Below are 20720 nucleotides of genomic sequence, written 5' to 3'. Positions count from 1 at the left end.
TTGTCCTAACAGATGGATGATCTTTCCAACTTAAGTGTGCTGAACAATCAAAAATATTACATGATTCAAAATTGCAAAATTGTTTAGATTAAATTAATGCTCTGAAATAGTTTCTGGAAGCATTTCAAAGAATTATCTATTGGGCTGATTACATTGTACTGTAGCACAAATCACAAAGTCAAAACAGAAATCAAAAAATGACAGACAGCTTGAAAATATCATCCAAGGTCATTAAAAAGATACCTTCTGGAATTTTAAGCTTATTCTACTTGGACAGAAGGAAAATCATGAAAGGGGGAAATATATAATGAAGCAGAATGCTGACAGCAAATGGCTTGCTATTCGACAGAAAGATAAATTATTTAAATAAATTAAGTAGATTAGGCATTGCTTCCATTCTTGTTTTGATCTATGAATACATAGCATATATAAATGAAAAAAAAACGGATAAAGTTTTTGAAGCTTTATTTAGATGGGCGAAACATGTCAAGAACACCAATGAAGTATTTGATTAATATTCCTTCAGAACTTGTGCATTTCCACTAGTTTAATTTAACTATTTAATAGTTAATATAACTATTGCATGTGCCCCCTATACTAAAGTAAAATGACAAAATCAATATTTTGGAACAGATTTCTTTATAAAAGGAACTAATTACCCCCACATAACCAGATTGCATGTCACAGAAAAGACTCTTCGTTTCTATTAGCATTTTCAAAAGGACAAGAAACACATTAGCCACCATCTTGTCCTCTGCAACCTCTGGATCTACGAAGCTTAGGTTTTCGATTCGCTAAATTTCTTTTTACTCTTCATGGATGAGTTCCATATGGGACTAGTTTTTAGGGAGTATTAAGTTGTCCAGTTTTGCAATATCATTTAAACAGTTAGTTATGAGAAAGTGAGGACTGCAGATGCTGGAGATCAGAGCTGGAAAATGTGTTGCTGGAAAAGGTGGAAGATGAGACGTTCTTCCTCCAGGTGTCGTGTTGCCATGTTCCACTTAGGAACCCTCCAACCACAAGGGATGAATGCAGATTTCTCCACCTTCCTCATTTCCCCTCCCCCCACCTTTTCTCAGTCCCAACCCTCGGACTCAGCACCACCTTCTTGACCTGCAATCTTCTTCCGACCTCTCTGCCCCCAACCCCTCTCCGGCCTATTACCCTCATCTTAACCTCCTTCCACCTATTGCATTCCCAACACCCCACTCCCAAGTCCTTCCTCCCTACCCTTTTATCTTAGCCTGCTTGGCACACCCTCCTCATTTCTGAAGAAGGGCTTATGCCAGAAACCTCGATTCTCCTGCTCCTTTGATGCTGCCTGACCTGCTGCACTAATTCAGTTATGACCATCATAATACATAGGTTAATGCCAGCAAAACTCCTTTATATTAGGCAAAGGTGAGGACCGTAGATGCTGGAGATCAGAGTCAAGATTAGAGTGGTGCTGGAAAAGCACAGCAGGTCAAGCAGCATCCGAGGAGCAGGAAAATTGACGTTTCAGGCAAATGTCCTTCATCAGGAATGAGGCAGGGAGCCTCCAGGTGAAGGGATAAATGGGCAGGAGGTGGGGCTGGGAGAAGGTAGCTAAGAGTGCAATAAATGGATGGAGGTGGGGGGTGACAGGTCAGAGTGGAGGGTGGAGCGGATAGCTGGGAAGGAAGCTTGGCAGGTGGGACAGGTCATGAGGATGGTGCTGAGTTAGAAGGTTGGAACTGGGGTAAGGCTGGGGCAGGGGTAAAATGAGTAAAGTGGTGAAGTCCACATTGATGCCCTAGGGTTGAAGTATTCCATGGCAGAAGATAAGGCATTCTTCCTCCAGGCACCGGGTGGGGAGGGAGTGGCAGTGAAGGCGGCCCAGGACTTGTGGTAGGGGGTGTTGAAATGTTCAGCCAAGGGGTGGTGGGGTTGATTGGTGAGGGTGTCCCAGAGATGTTCCCTAAAGCGCTGTGAGAAGGTGTCCAGCGCTTTTCACAGTTGGCATGGAGATAGCATCGGGAGCAACGGATACAATGGCACCTTTTCCTGCTACCACAGGAATTGCAAAACCTGCACCACACCTCCCCCTCACCTCCTACAAGGACCCAAAGGAGCCTTTCACATCCAAAGTTTCATCTGCACTTGCTCAAGTGTCATTTATTGTATCCGTTGCGCCCAATGTGGTCTCCTTTACATTGGGAAACTGGACGCCTTCGCGCAGAGCGCTTTAGGGAACATCTCCGGGACACCCGTACCAATCAACCCCGCCGCCCCGTGGCCAAATATTTCAACTCCCCCTTCCACTGTCGAGGACATGCAGGTCCTGGGCCTCCTCCACCGCCACTCTCTCGCTACCTGATGCCTGGAGGAAGAATGCCTCATCTTCCACCTCGGAACACTTCAACCCCAGGGCATCAATGTGGACTTCACAAGTTTCCTCATTTCCTCTCCCACCCGCCTTACCCCAGTTCCAACCTGCCAGCTCAGCACCACCCTCATGACCTGCCCATCTTCCTTCCTAGCTATCCGCTCCACCCTCCTCTCCAACTTATCACCTTCATCCCCACCTCCATCCACCTACTGCACTCTTAACTACGTTCTCTGCAGCCCCCACCTCCCTCCCAATTATCTCTCCACCCAAGAGGCTCCCTGCCTCATTCCTGATGAAGGGCTTTTGCCCGAAACATTGATTTTCCTCCTCCTCGGATGCTGCTGTGCTTTTCCAGCACCACTCTAATCTTGACTCTGCTTTATATTAGTCAAGTCTGAGTAGACACAGAGTCTTCAACTCCAATTGCTAAAAGGGTCCTGCATCTTCATTAGATGACCTTTAAATTAACTAATTTTAGTATGACTTAAATTGATAATTTTAGATGGTTAAACTAGCTAAATTAAACTAGTTAACCTTAAAAGACAGAACTTCAGACTTTGTCATGAATAATGTTTACAAATCTGAAATTCATTTCAAAAGGTTATTATAATAATGCGATCATGTCTTTTTCAGTAGCATTTGAACATAGACAAATCTTTCATTTTTAAAGCTATTTTACCAGATTAAAATGTCACTGATAAGGAGAACATTTTGTGTCCAACCCTAATTCCCCTTGAAGATATTCCATGGCACAACCTTCTTAAACCATCACAGTTTGCATGGTACAAATACATCCACTGTGCTGTTTGGTAGTTCAGGTTCAGCAACAGATAAGGAATATCAATATTGTTTCAAGTAAGGATGTTATTATACCTTGAAGGGGAACTGACAAGTAGCAATATTTCCAAGTGTCTGCTGCATTTGACCTTCTTCAGTGGTTGATGGTGCAGGTTGGGAAGATGCTGGACTTGGAAGGTGCTGCCGAGGCAATGTCGGGAAGGTACTTGCATATAGTGCACATGACTACCATTATATGTGTGTATGAAGGGAGTGAAAGTCTAAGAGCTGGATGGGTGCTGGTCAAGTGCCCTGGAAGGCATTGGGCTTCTTGATTATTGTTGGGAGCTGCTCTCATTCAGTCAAGTGGATAGCATTCCATCACACTTCAAACTTGTGCTTTGTAAATGGAGGAGAGGCTTTTGAGAGTCAGGAGAGTCACTCACCACAGAATTCTCATCCTCTGACCTATTCTTGCAATTGCATAATCATCAGTGGGTCCACTTCAGTATTTCAGTTTGCGCCAAAGCAAACATGGGGCGGTAAGATGGAATTGTAGAATCATTGAGTCTTGACAGTGCAGAAGCAGGACATGCAGTCCATCAAGTCCTCACCCCTCCAAAAAGCATCCCTCCCAGACCCATCTCCCCTAACTCTATCCTTGCAACTCTGCATGTTAGATGGCAAACCAACTAACCTCCACATCACTGGACTCTATGGGCAATTTAGCATGGCCAATCCACCTAACCTGCACATATTTGAACGGTGGGAGGAACCCCACGCAGACATGGGGAGAATGTGCTAACTCCACACTCACACACACACTCGTAACAATGCCTTCAGAAATTGCAAGACAGGCTAAAGAAAGAATGAAAGCAACACCAGAACAGATCCATTTCAGTTCCCTGGATACTTACCTTAAGGCAGACAAAATTTGTGTGCACCATCTCTTCCAAGCCTAAATAGAAATAAAGAAATATTTTTCATATTATATTCCACGTGTTGCCCAGTTTAAAGAATGATTTATATTTACAGTCAATGCACTCCTATATCACGGAATTAATAATTCATTTTAACTCAGCTAAACTCTGGAAAGTTAGTTCCAGGTGCAGGCTGTTCACACTCGTGCACCACAATGCTGATTTAATTAACAATGCTTTTTGAGGGATTTGGTCATTCAACCAGCAAGAACTGTGGTTTTCTCCTTTCCATTATTGGGGTGCGGTATCTTAGTTGGTATTCACATTCCTATAACTCACGTGACTGAAGGCTGAATTGCACCTGATTACAAGCTTATCCTCACCGCATCTTCAATGCGGTTTTTCTAAAGAAGAATTTAATTATATTCCATCTTAACCTAGTTTATTTCTTCACAGCTGCTGGTAGACCTGTTGAGTTTTGCCAGCACTTACTACTTCTATTTCACTTTGCTTCAGCAGAGATCACTACTAATACAAATACGATTAATATCCTTAAATTACCACTGTTACCTCGATTGTTCCTTTTATTATTAGGAAGCTTATTTGGATTAGGGGACTGTTGCCAGTGGTGTTCCACAGGGGTTGGTACTGGGTCCACTTTAGTTTGTCCTTTACATATTTGGATGAGAACTTAGGGGGGGGATGGCTATTAAGTTTGTGGTTGAGACCACAATTAGTGGTATAGTGGATAGAGAAGAAGGTTATCTAAGATTACAAAAAGAGATATTGATCAACTGGGTCAATGGGCTGAGGAGTAGCAGTTAGAGTTTAATGTGGAAAAATGAGAGGTATTGCATTTTGATAAAACAAACAAGGGCAGGATTTGTACAATTAATGGCAGGGCCCTGGATAATGTTGTAGAACAGAGAAACCTAGGAGTTTAAGTACATAGTTCTTTGAAATTTGCATGACATGTAGACAGGGTGGTTAAGGTGGTGTTTACCATGCTTGCCTTTACTGCTCAGACGTCTGAGGATAGGAGTTGGGACGTCATGTTGAGTACTTTGGTGAGGCTTCTTCTGGAGTACTGTGTACAGCTCTGGTTGCCCTGATACAGGAAGAATATTAAATTTGAGCAGGTTCAGAAAGGAGTTACCAGGAATGGAAGCCCGAGGTATCGAGAACAAGCTGGATAGGCTGGGACTTCTTTCTTGAGCATAGGAGGTTGAGAGGTGACCTTGTAGAGGTTTATAAAATCAGGAGGGACATAGATAAGGTAATAGCAAGGATCTTTTCCCAAGGGTGAGTGTTCAAAACTAGGGGGCATATTTTTAAGAATGACAGGAAAAAAACTTAAAGGTTTTGGGGGTAACCTTTTTCTAAATACAGTAGTTCTTAGTGGAATGCTAGAGAAAGTGGTGGATGCGGGTACAATTCCAACATTTAAAAGACATTTCAATAGGTACACATAGGAAAGATTTGGAGGGATATGGGCCAAATATATGGTTTGTTTTGGGAAAGTGTTCAGCGTGGACTATTTGGACTGAAGGGTCTGTTTCATACTGGACAGCTATGACTCAAAGCTAACTTCACAATGCAGAAAAGACAGGGTAATTGCAATTTTTGTGAAGATTTGTAGCTCAGGTTGTGGTTCAGGTTGCAAGTTTGATCACTGAGCTGAAAGGTTTATTCTCAGATGTTTCATCACCACGCTAGGTATCATCATCATCTGTAAGCCTCCGTTGAAGCGTTGGTATACTGTCTCGCTTTTTATTTATATGCATTGGTTTGTGGTGGTGGGTGATATCACTTCCAATTCTTTTTCTAATAGGTTTTGGGTACAAGTTGCCCTCCTCTACTACAGCCCTACCAAACAGAGCTCTAATCTCAAAACTAGCTTGATACCCTGTTGTACTTACTTTCATCCAAAACCACTGAAGTTGTGACCGCCTCTATTTCAGCTAGACAGATCCCCTGACAAGTCAATGATATATCTACATATAATAGATTTTCAACTTCAGCCATGGTCTGCTGGAAATTCACATATCCAATACATCAAAATGATCTCAAATGCTTTCCTTCTCCATTCCTATATTTTATTTCCTGGTGTGTCCACTTTGGAAAGGCAAAAGTTGCCCAAAAATGGCCTGACCAAAATACTAATAGTACATTCAAAGTGTATCCAAATGAACACCAGCACATGGATGGAGTAGAAGGTGGAGAAGTGTATATTTCTTCGAATTAGAATTCCTACAGCGTGGAAACAGACCCTTTGGCCCAACAAGTCCACACCGACCCTTCAAAGAGCAACCGACCCAGATCCACTCCCCCACGCCCACCATCCCACATTTACCCCTGACTAATGCACCTAACGTGAACTCTATGGGCAATTTAGCATGGCTAATTCACCTGATCTGCATATCTTTGGACTGTGGGAGGAAACTAGAGCACCTGGGAGGAACCCACGCAGACATGGGGAGAGTGTGCAAACTCCACACAGACAGTCACCAGAGGTTGTAATTGAACCCGGGTCCCTGGCGCTGAGAGACAGCTATGCTAATCACTGAACCACTGTGCCAGAAGACCATAAGACATAGGAGTGGAAGTACAGTCATTCGGCCCATCGAGTCCACTCCGCCATTTAATCATGGCTGATGGGCATTTCAACTCCACTTACCCGCATTCTCCCCGTAGCCCTTAATTCCTTGTGACATCAAGAAATTATCAATCTCTGCCGTGAAGACATTTAGCGTCCCGGCCTCCACTGCACTCCGCGCCAATGAATTTCACAGGCCCACCACTCTCTGGCTGAAGAAATGTCTCCGCATTTCTGTTCTGAATTGACCCCCTCTAATTTTAAGGCTGTGCCCACGGGTCCTAGTCTCCCCACCTAACGGAAACAATTTCCTAGCGTCCACCCTTTCCAAGCCATGTATTATCTTGTAAGTTACTATTAGATCTCCCCTTAATCTTCTAAACTCCAATGAGTACAATCCCAGGATCCTTAGCCATTCCTCGTATGTCAGATCTACCATTCCAGGGATCATCTGTGTGAATCTCTGCTGGACACGCTCCAGTGCCACTATGTCCTTCCTGAGGTGTGGGGCCCAAAACTAGACATAGTACTCCAAATGGGGCCTAACCAGAGCTTTATAAAGTCTCAGTAGCACATCGCTGCTTTTATAGTCCAACCCTCTCGAGACAAATGATAACATTGCATTCGCTTTCTTAATCACGGATTCAACCTGCATGTTTACCTTTAGAGAATCCTCGACTAGCTCTCCCAGATCCCTCTGTACTTTGGCTTTATGAAATTTCTCACTGTTTAGAAAGTAGTTCACGCTTGTATCCTTTTTTCCAAAGTGCAAGACTTCGCATTTGCTTACATTGAATTCTATCAGCCATTTCCTGGACCACTGTCCCAAACTGTCTAGATCCTTCTGCAGCCTCCCCACTTCCTCAGTACTACCTGCCTGTCCACCTAACTTTGAATCATCGGCAAACTTCGCTAGAATGCACCCAGTCCCTTCATCCAGATCATTAATATATAACGTGAACAGCTGTGGCCCCAACACTTAACCCTGCAGGACACCGCTTGTCACCGGCTGCCATTCCGAAAAAGAACCTCTTATCCTAACTCTCTGCCTTCTGTCAGACAGCCCATCCTCAATCCATGCCAGTAGCTCACCTCGAACACCATGGGCCCTCACCTTACTCAGCAGCCTCTCGTGTGGCACTTTTTCAAAGGCCTTTTGAAAAGGCCTACTGGTCGCCTCTTCAAAGAATTCTAACAGGTTTGTCAGGCACGGCCTCACCTTAATAAATCCATGTTGACTTGTTCTAATCAGAGGAGAAAGTGAGGACTGCAGATGCTAGAGATCAGAGCCGAAAGTGCGTTGCTGGAAAAGCGCAGCAAGTCAGACAGCATCCAAGGAGCAGGAGAATCGACGTTTCGGGCATGAGCCCTTCTTTAGGAATTTCCAGCAACACATTTTCAGCTTGTTCTAATCCGACACTTCTAAATTCTTGGAAGAGCAACCTCATCCTTAACGATGGATTTTAGAATTTTACCAACAGAGATTAGGCTAATTGGCCTATAATTTTCCATCTTTTGTCTTGATCCTTTCTTGAACAAGGGGGTTACAACAGCGATCTTCCAATCATCCGGGACTTTCCCTGACTCCAGTGACTTTTGAAAGATCTCAACCAACGCCTCTGCTATTTCCTCAGCCACCTCCCTCCGAACTCTAGGATGTATCCCATCGGGGCCTGGGGATTTATCAATTTTTAGACCTTTTAGCTTTTCTAGCACTATCTCTTTTGTAATGGCAACCATACTCAACTCAGCCCCCTGACTCCCTTTAATTGTTGGGATATTACTCATGTCTTCCACTGTGAAGATTGACGCAAAGTACTTAAGTTCTCCTGCTATTTCCTTATCTCCCATCACTAGCCTTCCAGCATCAGTTTGAAGTGACCCAATGTCTACTTTTGTCTGTCGTTTGTTTCTTATGTATTGAAAGAAACTTTTACTATCATTTCTAATATTACTGGCTAGCCTACCTTCATATTTGATCCTCTCCTTCCTTATTTCTCTCTTTGCTATCCTCTGCCACATATGTTCCATCTCATAGCAAGTTGCACTTAGACGCATTTGCAATAATTAAGCATGTGTGCATAAGTATTTGAACAGATGTATACTTCAAATAAGAGCACCTCAGACATCAACTCCACGTGCTGTCCAGATGACCTAAAGAACCACAGAATCTTTCAGCAGCAGCTCATAAATATGCCCTGCAAAGTAGCAAAAATACAGCCAAGCCACCCCAAATGTTTGTAAACTAATCTGCAACCAACCTTTTCATTCATAGTTTTGTGGTTTTTCTTAGTTTTCTTCAAAAACTGTTTTAAGCTTCCTGATGACATGTATTCCGTTATAAATATAACCTGCAGGAACATAAATATACATTAATAATCCCTTCAGCAACTCCAAACATTTTTAGCAAATGTGCTTTCAATACAAAACTTAATTCCCATCATTTAGCTTTTGTCTCCCAAATCTCTGGGATTTGAGCTACAGGGAGAGGCTGAACAGGCTGGGGATGTTTTCCCTGGAGCATCAGAGGCTAAGGGTGACCTTATAGAGGTTTACAAAATTTTGAGGGGCATGGATAGGGTAAATAGGCAAAGTCTTTTCCCTGGGGTCAGGGAGTCCAGAAACAGAGGGCATAGGTTTTGGGTGAGAGGGGAAAGATATAAAAGAGACCTCAGGGGCAACTTTTTCACAGAGGGTGGTACAGGCATGGAATGAGCTGCCAGAGGATGTGGTGGAGGCTGGTACAATTGCAACATTTAAAAGGCATTTGGATGGGTATATGAATAGGAAGGGTTTGGAGGGATATGGGCCGGGTGCTAGCAGGTGGGACTAGATTGGGTTGGGATATCTGGATGGCATGGACGGGTTGGACCGAAGGGTCTGTTTCCATGCTGTACATCTCTAGGACTCTGATACAATTAAAAAAAATTTTTTTACTGCAATGGATGCAAATGAAGGTGGCTTAATTTTCCTTAGTATTCAATGGACTTTGACTACTTTGCTTCTATTATATTCTTAAATTTTTTTTCAATATTAACCATAAAAGGTGGCATGTTTGGAACTGTTAAACATTTCTTAATTATGAAATATCTGCATACCAAGGACAGAAAAAAAAAAATCAGCCAAAGATTAATCAGTCACAAGTATAAAAAAGGTCGATGTAACAATTTTAAAATTTCATATTAGATACTGGAAAAATAATTGTTAGGTCGAGTAACAAAAACATCAATCAGCATAAAGACAGCTTACCCTAGCTTTATTTTCTTTCACATCTGCCCAATATTTGTGAAATTTCACAATGTTCAGGTGCTCCAGCTGGATGAGATTGTCAAAGACAGCCTTAACCTTATCCTAAGAAACAAAAGTACACTCATCAGGATGGTGACAAGTTTGATTATTTATGCCTTTACCAGTTTTCCAAAATTGAAAGGAGCGCGGAAAGGAAAAGTCTAGCTGTTAGAAACTGCTTGGACATTGCATGTAAAATCATTTAAAGCTTGGGACCTAAATTTTTTAAATGATTTAAAAATTCTTGCAACAATCTTATCACCATACTTAACTTCAAAAGAAAAACCAACACCCAGTCCTCATCATCCACAAGGGATAGGACACTGACTTCACATGGTTAACAATAAACCAGACAATAAATGCAGGTATCACTCCTATACACCATGAAGAACCGCAAAATTGGTTGACCAAGGTAGAACGTATGAGATAATGAGAAAGAGACAGAAATGCAATCTGTGGCCAACCTCATGAGTATGTGGATCCAGGAGTAGCACATCAATGGATAATGAGGACTGAGTATATTAAAGTTAACAAATGTAGGAACAATCATTAGCTTTTCATATTTAAATATTTTCGAGTGTTATCTTCACCTCTTGCAGTTTAAAATTTTTTCTTTCTGAGAACTGGACTTCATTCCACACAACTTCTACTCCCTCTTCTGTATCCATTGCCAGGTATGCACTGTCAATTCCAGGAACATTGCGTTGATTCACCTAGAATTAATAAAAAATTAAATTAAAATCAATGTAATTTGCTTTGAAAAAACACTTCATAACTTTTGTACCGTACTTGAATCAAATAGTGAAACTCTGACCTCAAATGCAGTTCAGAATTTCAACCCAAATTAAGATCCAAATGCAGTCACAGTTTTGATGGTCTTGCATATTTTTAACTGCCCTTCAGACGAGGCTTCAAAATGAGCATCAGGTTTGCCTAGATAGTTCAGTTCAGTTCAACCCAATCCTTGGTATATAAACACTTCTGAGAGATTTCATGGAGCACATAAGGAATTATTTTCAACACAAGATATAGAAGAATGACTTTCTATTTTTGTTAAATATTTCCATTCCTTTATTGAACAAAGAAAAAAATCTCAGGATCTAGCAGTAAAGAAATACACAGATGGTGATCATTGAGGAAAATCATTTTTTAAACCAATTAATTCCTTCAAAAATCCCCAAAATATATCAATGGACTTTTCTTTTGCATTGTTGTAATGAAGTTTAAAAGATGGTAACATTTTTGGAATTGTGCCTTTTAAGGTCAAATGACCTATTCTGAAGCAAGCCTGGTTAGTTTAATTGCCACAGATTAAAGATCATCCAGAGTGCTAGGGAAGTGGTGCAAAGTGTTCACACTTGGAGATAATAGCCACAGTCTCCATCTTAAGAGAGGCTAGACTGACAGTCTAAAGGTCCCAGAGAAAAAAAGTGTTAAGAATGTCAGGTTGTAAGCAGTTGTGCACAAAATTGTCCATTTACTTCTGAGCCGAGAAAGAGTTTCTAGTATAACTGATCATTATTTAGACCTGAATACAAAGGTCATGCAGTTCACACTACTATGAAGATGGGTGTTGAGCGAAGGGTTTTTGAAGATACTCTAGGTTCTCCAACAGTCCAAAAAATGTGCAGGTTAGTGGATCAGCCATGCTAAATTGCCCACAATGTACATGTTAGGTTGATTATTTACAGGAAATGCAGGGTTACAGGGATACGGTAGGGAGACTGGGCTGGGTCTGATCTTTGGAGGGTCAGTGTGGAGTCAATGGGCTCAATGTCCTTCTTCCACATTGTCAGGATTCTATGATTCAATATTCCTGAAACACTCAAGTCAGTCAGTCTCAGGATTTGGGAGGGGGCAAAAAAAAAGACAGCAGTTATAGGTAGCAAGACACAGCATAAATGGAGAATAGTAGAGACAAGTGATGTCAGAGGGGAATCAAGTTTAACGAACAGTGTTATCTACCGTCAAGAGAAATTAATTATGATACCAAAATGACAACTTACATTATAGCAATGTACTCTGGTAAAACAATGTCTCTAATCCAATGTTAATCAGAAATGCAATAACAATTGTTTGTGCAGTGTTAACCTTAGGTGCACATGTATATTTAATAGCAAACAAATTATATGCTTCATTAATGAAGCAAGAAGCCATTAATGAAGAATGTGGCAATACTCTTTTCCCTAATTGCAATTAACCTCACATACACCCTGTGACTTGGATTTTCAAATATTGCTTCAAAGTCCACAGACTTTGCAAGAGTATGTCAAAAATAAAATACAAGGGGGCACTATTAATTATGTCAAGAATAGATGATGGTTACAATAATAAAAGATACAGACTTATCTCCAGAGTTTCATTATAGCAACTTCAGAGAACTGTGCAGAAGTTACTTTGGAGAAAATTTTGGGTCTGGAAGGTCTGCACAACTCAAATTACTGTGACATTACTTTATGTGGTTAAATTGGAATCAATATTTTATGACTAAGTGCTTAGCAGATAGGCATAGATTACAAACATCACTTTCCATCAATACGTTCATCCTGTTAGCACAGAGCAAAAATGTGAATTTCAAAAATTAAACATGGTTACCAAAACAGTGGTTTTAAATAAAGTTGATATGCACTGAATTAGATAAAAGTTAAGCCATTCAGTTGCCTGGATGTTCAGGGCAGCACAGTGGTTAGCACTGCTGCCTCACAGTGCCAGGGATCCGGGTTCAATTTCCACCTCGGGCGTCTGTCTGTGTGGAGTTTGCACATTCTCCTTGTGTCTGCGCGGGTTTCCTCCGGGTGCTCCGGTTTCCTCCCACAATCCAAAGATATGTGGGTCAGGTGAATTGGCCATGCTAAAAATTGACCAGAGTGCCAGGTGCATTAGTTAGGGGTAAATAGAGGGTGGGGGAATGAGTCTGCGTGGGTTACTCTTCAGAGGGTCGGTGTGGACTTGTTGGGCCAAAGAGCCTGTTTCCATTCTGTAGGGAATCTAATCTAATAGTAATAGCATCAGGGGTGTACGGCACAAAAACTCATCCATGCCGATCAGATATCCTAATTTCATCTATTCACATTTGCCAGCACTTGACTCAAATCCCTGTCAACCCTTTTATGCATATTGCCATTCAGATGTTCTAATTGTTTCAGCCTCCACCACTTCCTCTGGCAGCTCATTCCATACAAGCACAACCCTCTGCGTGAAAATGTTACCTTTAGGTCCCTTTTAAATCTTTCCCCTCTCACCTTAAACCTACGCCCTCTAGTTCTGGAATCGCCAACTCCGGGGAAAAGACCTTGTCTATTTATCCTATCCATGCCCCTCACGATTTTATAAACCTCAATAGAAATCACCCCTCGGCCTCCGATGCTCCATGGAAAAGAGCCCCAGCCTATTCAGCCTCTCCCTACAGACGAAACTAGTTTTGGATCAACTGCATTTTTTGCCACCACAAATTGTGTTCCCTTGATAATGTCTCCCTGCCCCTCCCGGTCACAGGTCACAAACTGAACTATATATTAACATAGAAAATAGGAAAAAAAAAGGCTATTCAGTCCTTCAAGCCCTGTCATTCCATATGATCACAGCTGATTATCCTGTTCCTGTTTTTGCTCCGTACTCTTTGATCCCTTTAACACGAAGATAGAAATCTAACTCCTTCAGAACATTCCATGTTTTGGCCTCAACAACCTAGGTGGAGAAATTTCTCATCTCAGTCCCAAGTGATCTATCCCATACCCTTAATCTATAACCTCTGGTTTTGGACTCCCTGATCATCAGGAATCCAGTCTTGTGTTTACCCTGTTTATAGATGTTTATAGATCTTTACGAGGTACTGTAATGGTAAAAAATTAAATTGGACTCTCTCTGGATATTAATGCGATATTAAAATGTTAAACTGCAGTAGCTGAACATCCTGGAAGTGGATGGGGATAACATCCATGCAGCAATGCGGATGACTCCCACTCCGTTTAGACAGTCATTTGCTACTACTTCCCTACTATTATCAAATTAACTACCAATCATTCAGCCCTTCCATTCAGAGAAATGTTTTATAGCCATCTGCCAAAGCCACGACATATCACACCTATATTTTCTTGGGGAAATAACAGTCGGGAAATCGGACGCATAACTATTCCCCCGGATTAGGGCACTTACATTATCTGAGGATGACCACAGCCTGGGGTAACGTGATTATAGTGGGTGGGGGTTGTGGCCAGAATACCTACAAGCCTTACCAACTGACTTGTATGAAGGGGATGGGTTTTCTTTGTTCAGGGCCTCTATTGACACTACTTCACATGCCTACAAGAAGGGTCAAAGGGGTCACCTAGCTTGTACAGTCGCTAATAAACTTTAACTGTTTGCAGAAACTGATGTGTGCAAATTGCATCTCCTGTGTGAAAACCCAGAAAAGACCCTAACAATACTCAATTTCCAAACTCAATCGAATCGAATTCTAACTGATCCAGTGCAGCCATCTCAGGAATCCATCTGGTAAACCTTTACTGAAGAAGCAAGCTGTTCAACCCTTCAAGTCTGTTCGGCCATTCACTGAGATCATGGCTAATCTGTGGCCAAACTCCATAATTCTTGCCCTTCACTCATATCTCTTAATACCTTTGCTTAACAAAATAATTATCTTAGATTTAAAACTGATTTACAACCGATTTAGCATCCACTGCCATTTTGGAAGAGAGTGTTCCAAATGTCTGCCAAACATTGCGTGCGTAGAAGTGCTTCCTAACATTTCGCAAGTGGTCTGGCCCTAATTCTCTGACAATGCCCTGTTGTTCAAGAATTTTCCATCCAATGCAAATAGTTTAACTACCTTATCTTTTCCTGTTAACATCCTGAAGGCATTAACCAGATCAAATCTTAAATTTCTAAATTATAGAGAATTCCTTTTATAGTCATATCATTCTTCCCCAGAAAAGGGAACCAAATCTAGCTTGGAACCAATTCTCTTCAGCAGAACTGCCAACTTCCACCTTTGCTTGCAATGGCTACTACCTCAGCCCACATTTCTCAAACCTTTAACCAAACCTTCATCACATTTGGTCAACTATTTCAATGTTTTCAGCCTCAATCTCCTATTAGCTTCACTAAGTAAAACCAGCTCAACAAAAATCCTACTACTCCCATCTTAAGTCTTGCCTCTCCATCACCTCTGGTTGACCCTACAACTCATTTCTGGCCCTTCACCAACACAATTTAAAATTCTTGCCTTCATGCTGAAGACTCTTTACAGGATCACTCCTCATTTCCAACATTGATACTGCAAACCTGCCCCAAAGCATCCAGTCTAATCCTAGATATTGGTAGCCACACCTTCAGTTCAATACTTGAGAAGATTTCCCATGAACTCGTGTCCAAAAGTTTCCATAATTTAAACAAGACTAGACTGGTAAAAGGTAGTTCGGACTTGACCTAATACCACAAAAACTGGCTAACAAAATTAAAGTTCATGAAATAGGACAATGTCAGTTTGGGTACATGCATTCTACTTTATAATTGTTTACACATAAAATTACATGTCTTAGTTACTGGTGTAAAGAATAAACTTTTAGAATTTGATGATAACCATCTTCCAGGCATGAAAGACAATAAGGATACTGTTAAATTGCCAACTTATCTGTCTTGTTGCAGTCAAAAAGTGGGAGAACAGGTAGGGGGAAGGTTATAAAGACCCGATGAGTTCTAAGTGAATGAGTGAAAAAAAAAAAGAAACTCATCTAGAAACTCGTGGATGGACCTTCGAGTCATATGTCTTTTGAATATTGGAATTGTACCCATCTCTTCCACTTACTCTAGCAGCCCATTCCATAAATGCACGAGCCTCTGCGTTAAAATGTGGCCCCTCAGGTTCCTTTTAAATCTTTCCACTCTCACCTTAAACCTATGCCCTCTAGTTTTGGACTCACCTACGCAGGGGAAGAGACCTTGGCTATTCATCTCATCTATGTGCCTCAAGACTTTATAAAACCTCTAAATAAGGTCACCCCTCAGCCTCTGACTCTCCAGGGAAATAAGTGCCATGCAATCCAGCCTCTCTTTATAACTAAAATCTTCCAGACTCAGTAACATCCTTGTAAATATTAATAATATCCTTCCTATAGCACTGCAACCAGAGTTGTACGCAATGCTCCAAATGTGGTGTTACCAATGCCTTGTACAGCTGTAACATGACACTTCAAACCCTGTACGCCAAGCTCTGACCAATGAAAGTAAGCTTGCTAAATGCCTTCTTCGGTGATGCTACTTTCAAAGAACTAAGTTCAGTACCTGCACCTTTTAGGTCCCTTTGTTCAACAACGCTGATGCTTACTCTTTGTCTTGTCACAGTCAAAGTGAGAGAGAACTTGAAAAAAGGTCCAGGAATATAAAAGCCGGAAGTCATGCTGAACCTTTAAAAAGCCCAGATCAGCCACAATTATAGTTCTACAGTGAGCTCTGGTCACAACACTTTAGAAAGGAAAGAAGCAAGGGTTTTGAGTATATAGAGATTTTACCATATGGGGAAAGAGGGGGTTATTTAACAAGGAAACATTGAAGCAGCTGAAGTTGGAGAAAACGTTACCAAGTGGAGACTTGATACATAACCTTAAGTTTAACTGAAAGAAAAATTCCTCCCATTACCTGATGGTATAAGAACCCGACTGCAGAGATTTCAAGTTTTGGGTAACAGTCAGGCAGGGTATCGAAATGAGAAGTTTTAAAAATGTTTTTAAAAATTTGAATGAAAATGATTTAGAATTTGTTGCCTACCAGGATGGTTGAAACATGATAATCTATTTCAAGAGGAATCTGGAAAGGCATTGGAGTGAAATAAACATGCAGGCCTACAAGGTCTGCACAGGAAAATGATACTGATAGGCAGGTGTAAAAGAGTCACTCAGAATTCCTCAATTCACAAAGAAAAACAATACTTCAACAATACTTTAAATAGCAAATGACTATAAAAAAAAAGGCACAGACTCCAAGCCAGCTTAGTCAAATCATAGGAAAATTAAGGGATTTAGAAATTACAAGATTTCATGTCGCCAACATGGAGCTTTTCCAGTGTCCAGATCAATATTCTTTCCTCAACCATCACCAAAACCAAATTACAGTAACTAATCATTTATTTACTTGAGTTTGTGGCATATTTGCTCTGTGAAAACAACACTGCCTTCTTGACAATGGCCACATTTCCAAGAGACATTTGAAAATATTTTACCTTGCTTTTACTTCAAGATTTTTTTTCACATTGTAGATGCGCACAGTGATAGGATATTTTCACATTCACAATGAGCAATCAAATGCAATTTTATTCAAGTGGCAAACCAGAAGACAAAAAAAGTTAGGGGAAAATATTGGGAATCTACCTCTTTTGTTTGGCAAAGGCCACATGGTGAAAAATCTTTTGGAGTATTTGCGACTGAAAAACATGAAATGAATAGACACGAGTTCTTTCTGATAACAGTACCGTATTACAGAAAAAAAGGGTCAGCCAAACCAAACCATTGTGAAGTTGACACAGAATGGCAATCAAAAAATTTGACAAGCTAGAAATACTGATTCAACAGATAGATTGACTCAGTTTATATATGGACAAAAGAACCTTGGTCAGCTTATGTATGATTTATAATGGGTGGATGGAAAACTTTATTCCATACTAATAAACAAATTGTTTCCAATAATACATCACTAGGAGTAAAACAGACAGTAGTTGTCAACTGACAATAGATTCAAAGCCAGAAAATATAGACTAGGTTGAAGGCTAGGTTGATGTCTGCCCCCTGCCTGACCCCATTCCCATTAGTTATGTTGAAATGCACACCAAACTAATTATGCTAATTATGGGCATACATATTTCAATTAATCTAGGCGCTCAAATAGTCTGTTTTAAAACAAAAATTCAAATTACAAATATCGAAGGAAACATGAACAATTGGGAAAATTACTCTGAAATATGACAGAGGAACAAATGGTTACCTCCTTCATGATTCAATATGAAGATCTGTTTGTTTTAGTCTTAATTCACTGGCATCACAGAATGGGCTGGCATTTACTACGTGTACCAAATTGTCCTTGGGAAAGTGACACCAAGCTGCCTTCTTGACTGCTGCAAGTCACATGCTTTCAGTAGACCGTTAGAAAGGAATCCAAGGTTTTTGAACCAGTCTCACTGAAAGAACAGCAATATATTCCAAGTCAGAATTGCGAATGGCTTGAAAGGACAGTTGCAGATGGTGTTGTTCCCATGTATTCACTGCCTTTGTCCTTCTAGATGGAAGTGCTCATGGAACTGGAAGGTGCTGTCTAAGGATCTTTGGTGAACTTCTGCAGTGCATCTTGTAAATGTTGCACCATTGCTACAGAGGAGTCATTGAGGGAGTGGATTGTTGTGGATGTGATATCAATCAAGCAGACGGCTTCGTCCTGGATAGTGACAAGCTTGAGTGTTGTCAGAGCTGTAGCCTTCTTGGCAAGTGGAGAATATTCCATTCTGCTGACTTCCTGCTAGATAGTGGACATGCTTTGGAGAGTCTCTCCGTGCACAAGCCCTAGCCCCTGACCTGTTCTTGTAGCCACAGGTCAGCTAGCCAGCACAGTTTCTAGACAATGGTAACACCCAAAATGACAATAGTGGGGGATTCAGTCATGGTAATGCCTTTGATTAACAAGATATGAGAGTCAGATTCTTTGTTGAAGATGGTACTTGTGTAGCACAAACCTTACTTTCTAATTGTCAGTCCAGGCTTGGATATTGTCCAGGCCTTACCGCATTTGGACATTAACTTATCAGAGGAGTTGCAAATGGTGCGAAGCATTATGTGATCATTTGAGAAAATCCTCATTTCTGACTTTATGATGGAGGGAAGGTAATTGATGAGACATCTGAAGATGGTTAGGCCAAGGACAAGTGGTAGGGAGTAAAGTGGAAGTGAGGTCACAATCATATCAGCTATAAGCTAAATATGTTGGACTGGGCTGTACAAAGTTAAAGATCACAACACCAGATTTATTTGGTTTATTTGGAAACACTAGCTTTCGAAGCGCTGTGCCTTTGTCAGGTGCTTGCCGAGTAGAAGATCATAGGACACAATTTATAGGAAAAAAAAGTTTACAGTATGATGCAAGTGAAATTATATATCGAAAAGACCTTATTGTTTGTTAAGTATCTCATCTTTTAGAATGAGCATGTTGGTTACAGTTCTTTTATATGTAAATCCCAAAACTTTTTTTAAAGTTACATTCTCAAGTGAACTTTAACAATATCTGGGCTAACATGGCACCGAATACATTAAAAGGTGTAAGATGCCCTGTGTGAGGTTATGCCCCAATGTTCAGACTGATGCTAATCTAAAAAAAAGGGATTTACAGAATCTTACATGGATTCATGCAGTTTTTGAGCAAAATAAAATGTAATTCTGCGAATACAAATCCATCCCACAAACTTGTGTGCATGCATGAGAGAGAGAGAGAGAGAGAGAGAGAGAGAGAGAGAGAGAGAGAGAGAGAGCCACTTTGTGTTGTTGCCTGTCCCGAAGTCCACCTTGGGGGTCAGCCGAAGGTCTGAGGTCAAATGTCCTGGACCGATGACGTGTTCTGACTGGGAGGGAACATTCTTGTCTGTCGATTGCTGTGTGATGTCCATTGCTATAGTCTCTACTCAGGTAGATAAAAACAATGACGGCAGATGCTGAAAACCAAATACTGGATTAGTGGTGCTGGAAGAGCACAGCAGTTCAGGCAGCATCCAACGAGCAGCAAAATCAACGTTTCGGGCAAAAGCCCTTCATCAGGAATTCCTGAAGGGCTTTTGCCCGAAACGTTGATTTCGATAGTCTTGACTCAGTCTCACCAATGTACCATGCCTCAGGGCATCCTTGCTTGCAGCGTATGAGATAGATGCAGTGGCAGAGTTACATGAGTACCTGCCATGTACATTGGTGGGAGGTACTCATGTGGGCACAGACAGCTTCACACAGGGCACCTCACACCTTTAATGCATTATCTTGGTCAACACAGCACCTATTGTTAAAGTTCACTTGAGAATGTAACTTTAAAAGGAAGTTCTGGGATTTACATATGAAAGAACTGAAACCAATATACCCATTCTAAAGAGAGAGACTTAAACAATCCAAGTTTCTTCAATACATTAATTTCAGTTACATCACACTGTAAACTTTTGCTATAAATTCTGTGTCCTGTGACCTTATACTCCACTACCATCTGATGAAGGAGCAGCACTCCGAAAGCTAGTGCTTTCAAATAAACTTGTTGGACTATAATCTGGTGTTGTGTGATCTTTAAATTAATAATCTAAATAAATTGCACAGCAGGCTCAAAGAGAACAAATGAGCCACGACTGCTCAAAATTCATACATACGTAACAGGACTAAGCCACTTAGCCAAGTGAGCCTGTGCCACAGTTCAATAAGAACCATTTTCCCACATTATCCCTATGCAACTTAATATCAACCACCAAAAGACCAATGTCCATCTTTAACATATTCAAAATGACTGAGTATCCAGTCTGCTGGCATAGACAATTTCAAAGATTCACAACCCCAAGTCAAAATTTCACCCCAGTTCAGTCCTAAGTTGCAGACTCTATTCCAAACCAACATTCACCCTAAGCTTCAGGGCCATACAAGTGCACGGCTGCTCTGAGCACTTGCACACAGCAAGTGCCATGCTGATGCAATTGGCATCACTGACGTCCAACTCCAGAAATCATGACTCTTCAGAGACCTCAGGAGGTCCCCACAGAAACAAAAAAATTAGCTGCAAAGTAGCT

At 41.1% G+C, this 20720-nt stretch overlaps 1 protein-coding gene across 2 annotated transcripts in view; it reads right to left on the bottom strand.

The window, feature by feature from the left end:
* LOC140482762 (nuclear receptor-binding protein-like) overlaps nt 1–20720 on the bottom strand; it is a 103710-nt gene that overhangs the window by 67992 nt on the left and 14998 nt on the right. For both annotated transcript variants that reach the window (XM_072580351.1, XM_072580352.1), the window contains exons 2-5: nt 10525–10647; nt 9896–9997; nt 8908–8997; nt 4048–4088 (exon numbers count right to left, since the gene is read on the bottom strand). In XM_072580351.1, coding sequence (XP_072436452.1) covers nt 4048–4088; nt 8908–8997; nt 9896–9997; nt 10525–10647 — 356 coding nt within the window. The remainder of the gene's footprint in view (nt 1–4047; nt 4089–8907; nt 8998–9895; nt 9998–10524; nt 10648–20720) is intronic.

This window comes from Chiloscyllium punctatum, chromosome 11 (genome assembly GCF_047496795.1).
Source record: "Chiloscyllium punctatum isolate Juve2018m chromosome 11, sChiPun1.3, whole genome shotgun sequence".
Taxonomy (NCBI): Eukaryota; Metazoa; Chordata; class Chondrichthyes; order Orectolobiformes; family Hemiscylliidae; genus Chiloscyllium; species Chiloscyllium punctatum.
This window is presented reverse-complemented; position numbering and strand designations above follow the sequence as displayed.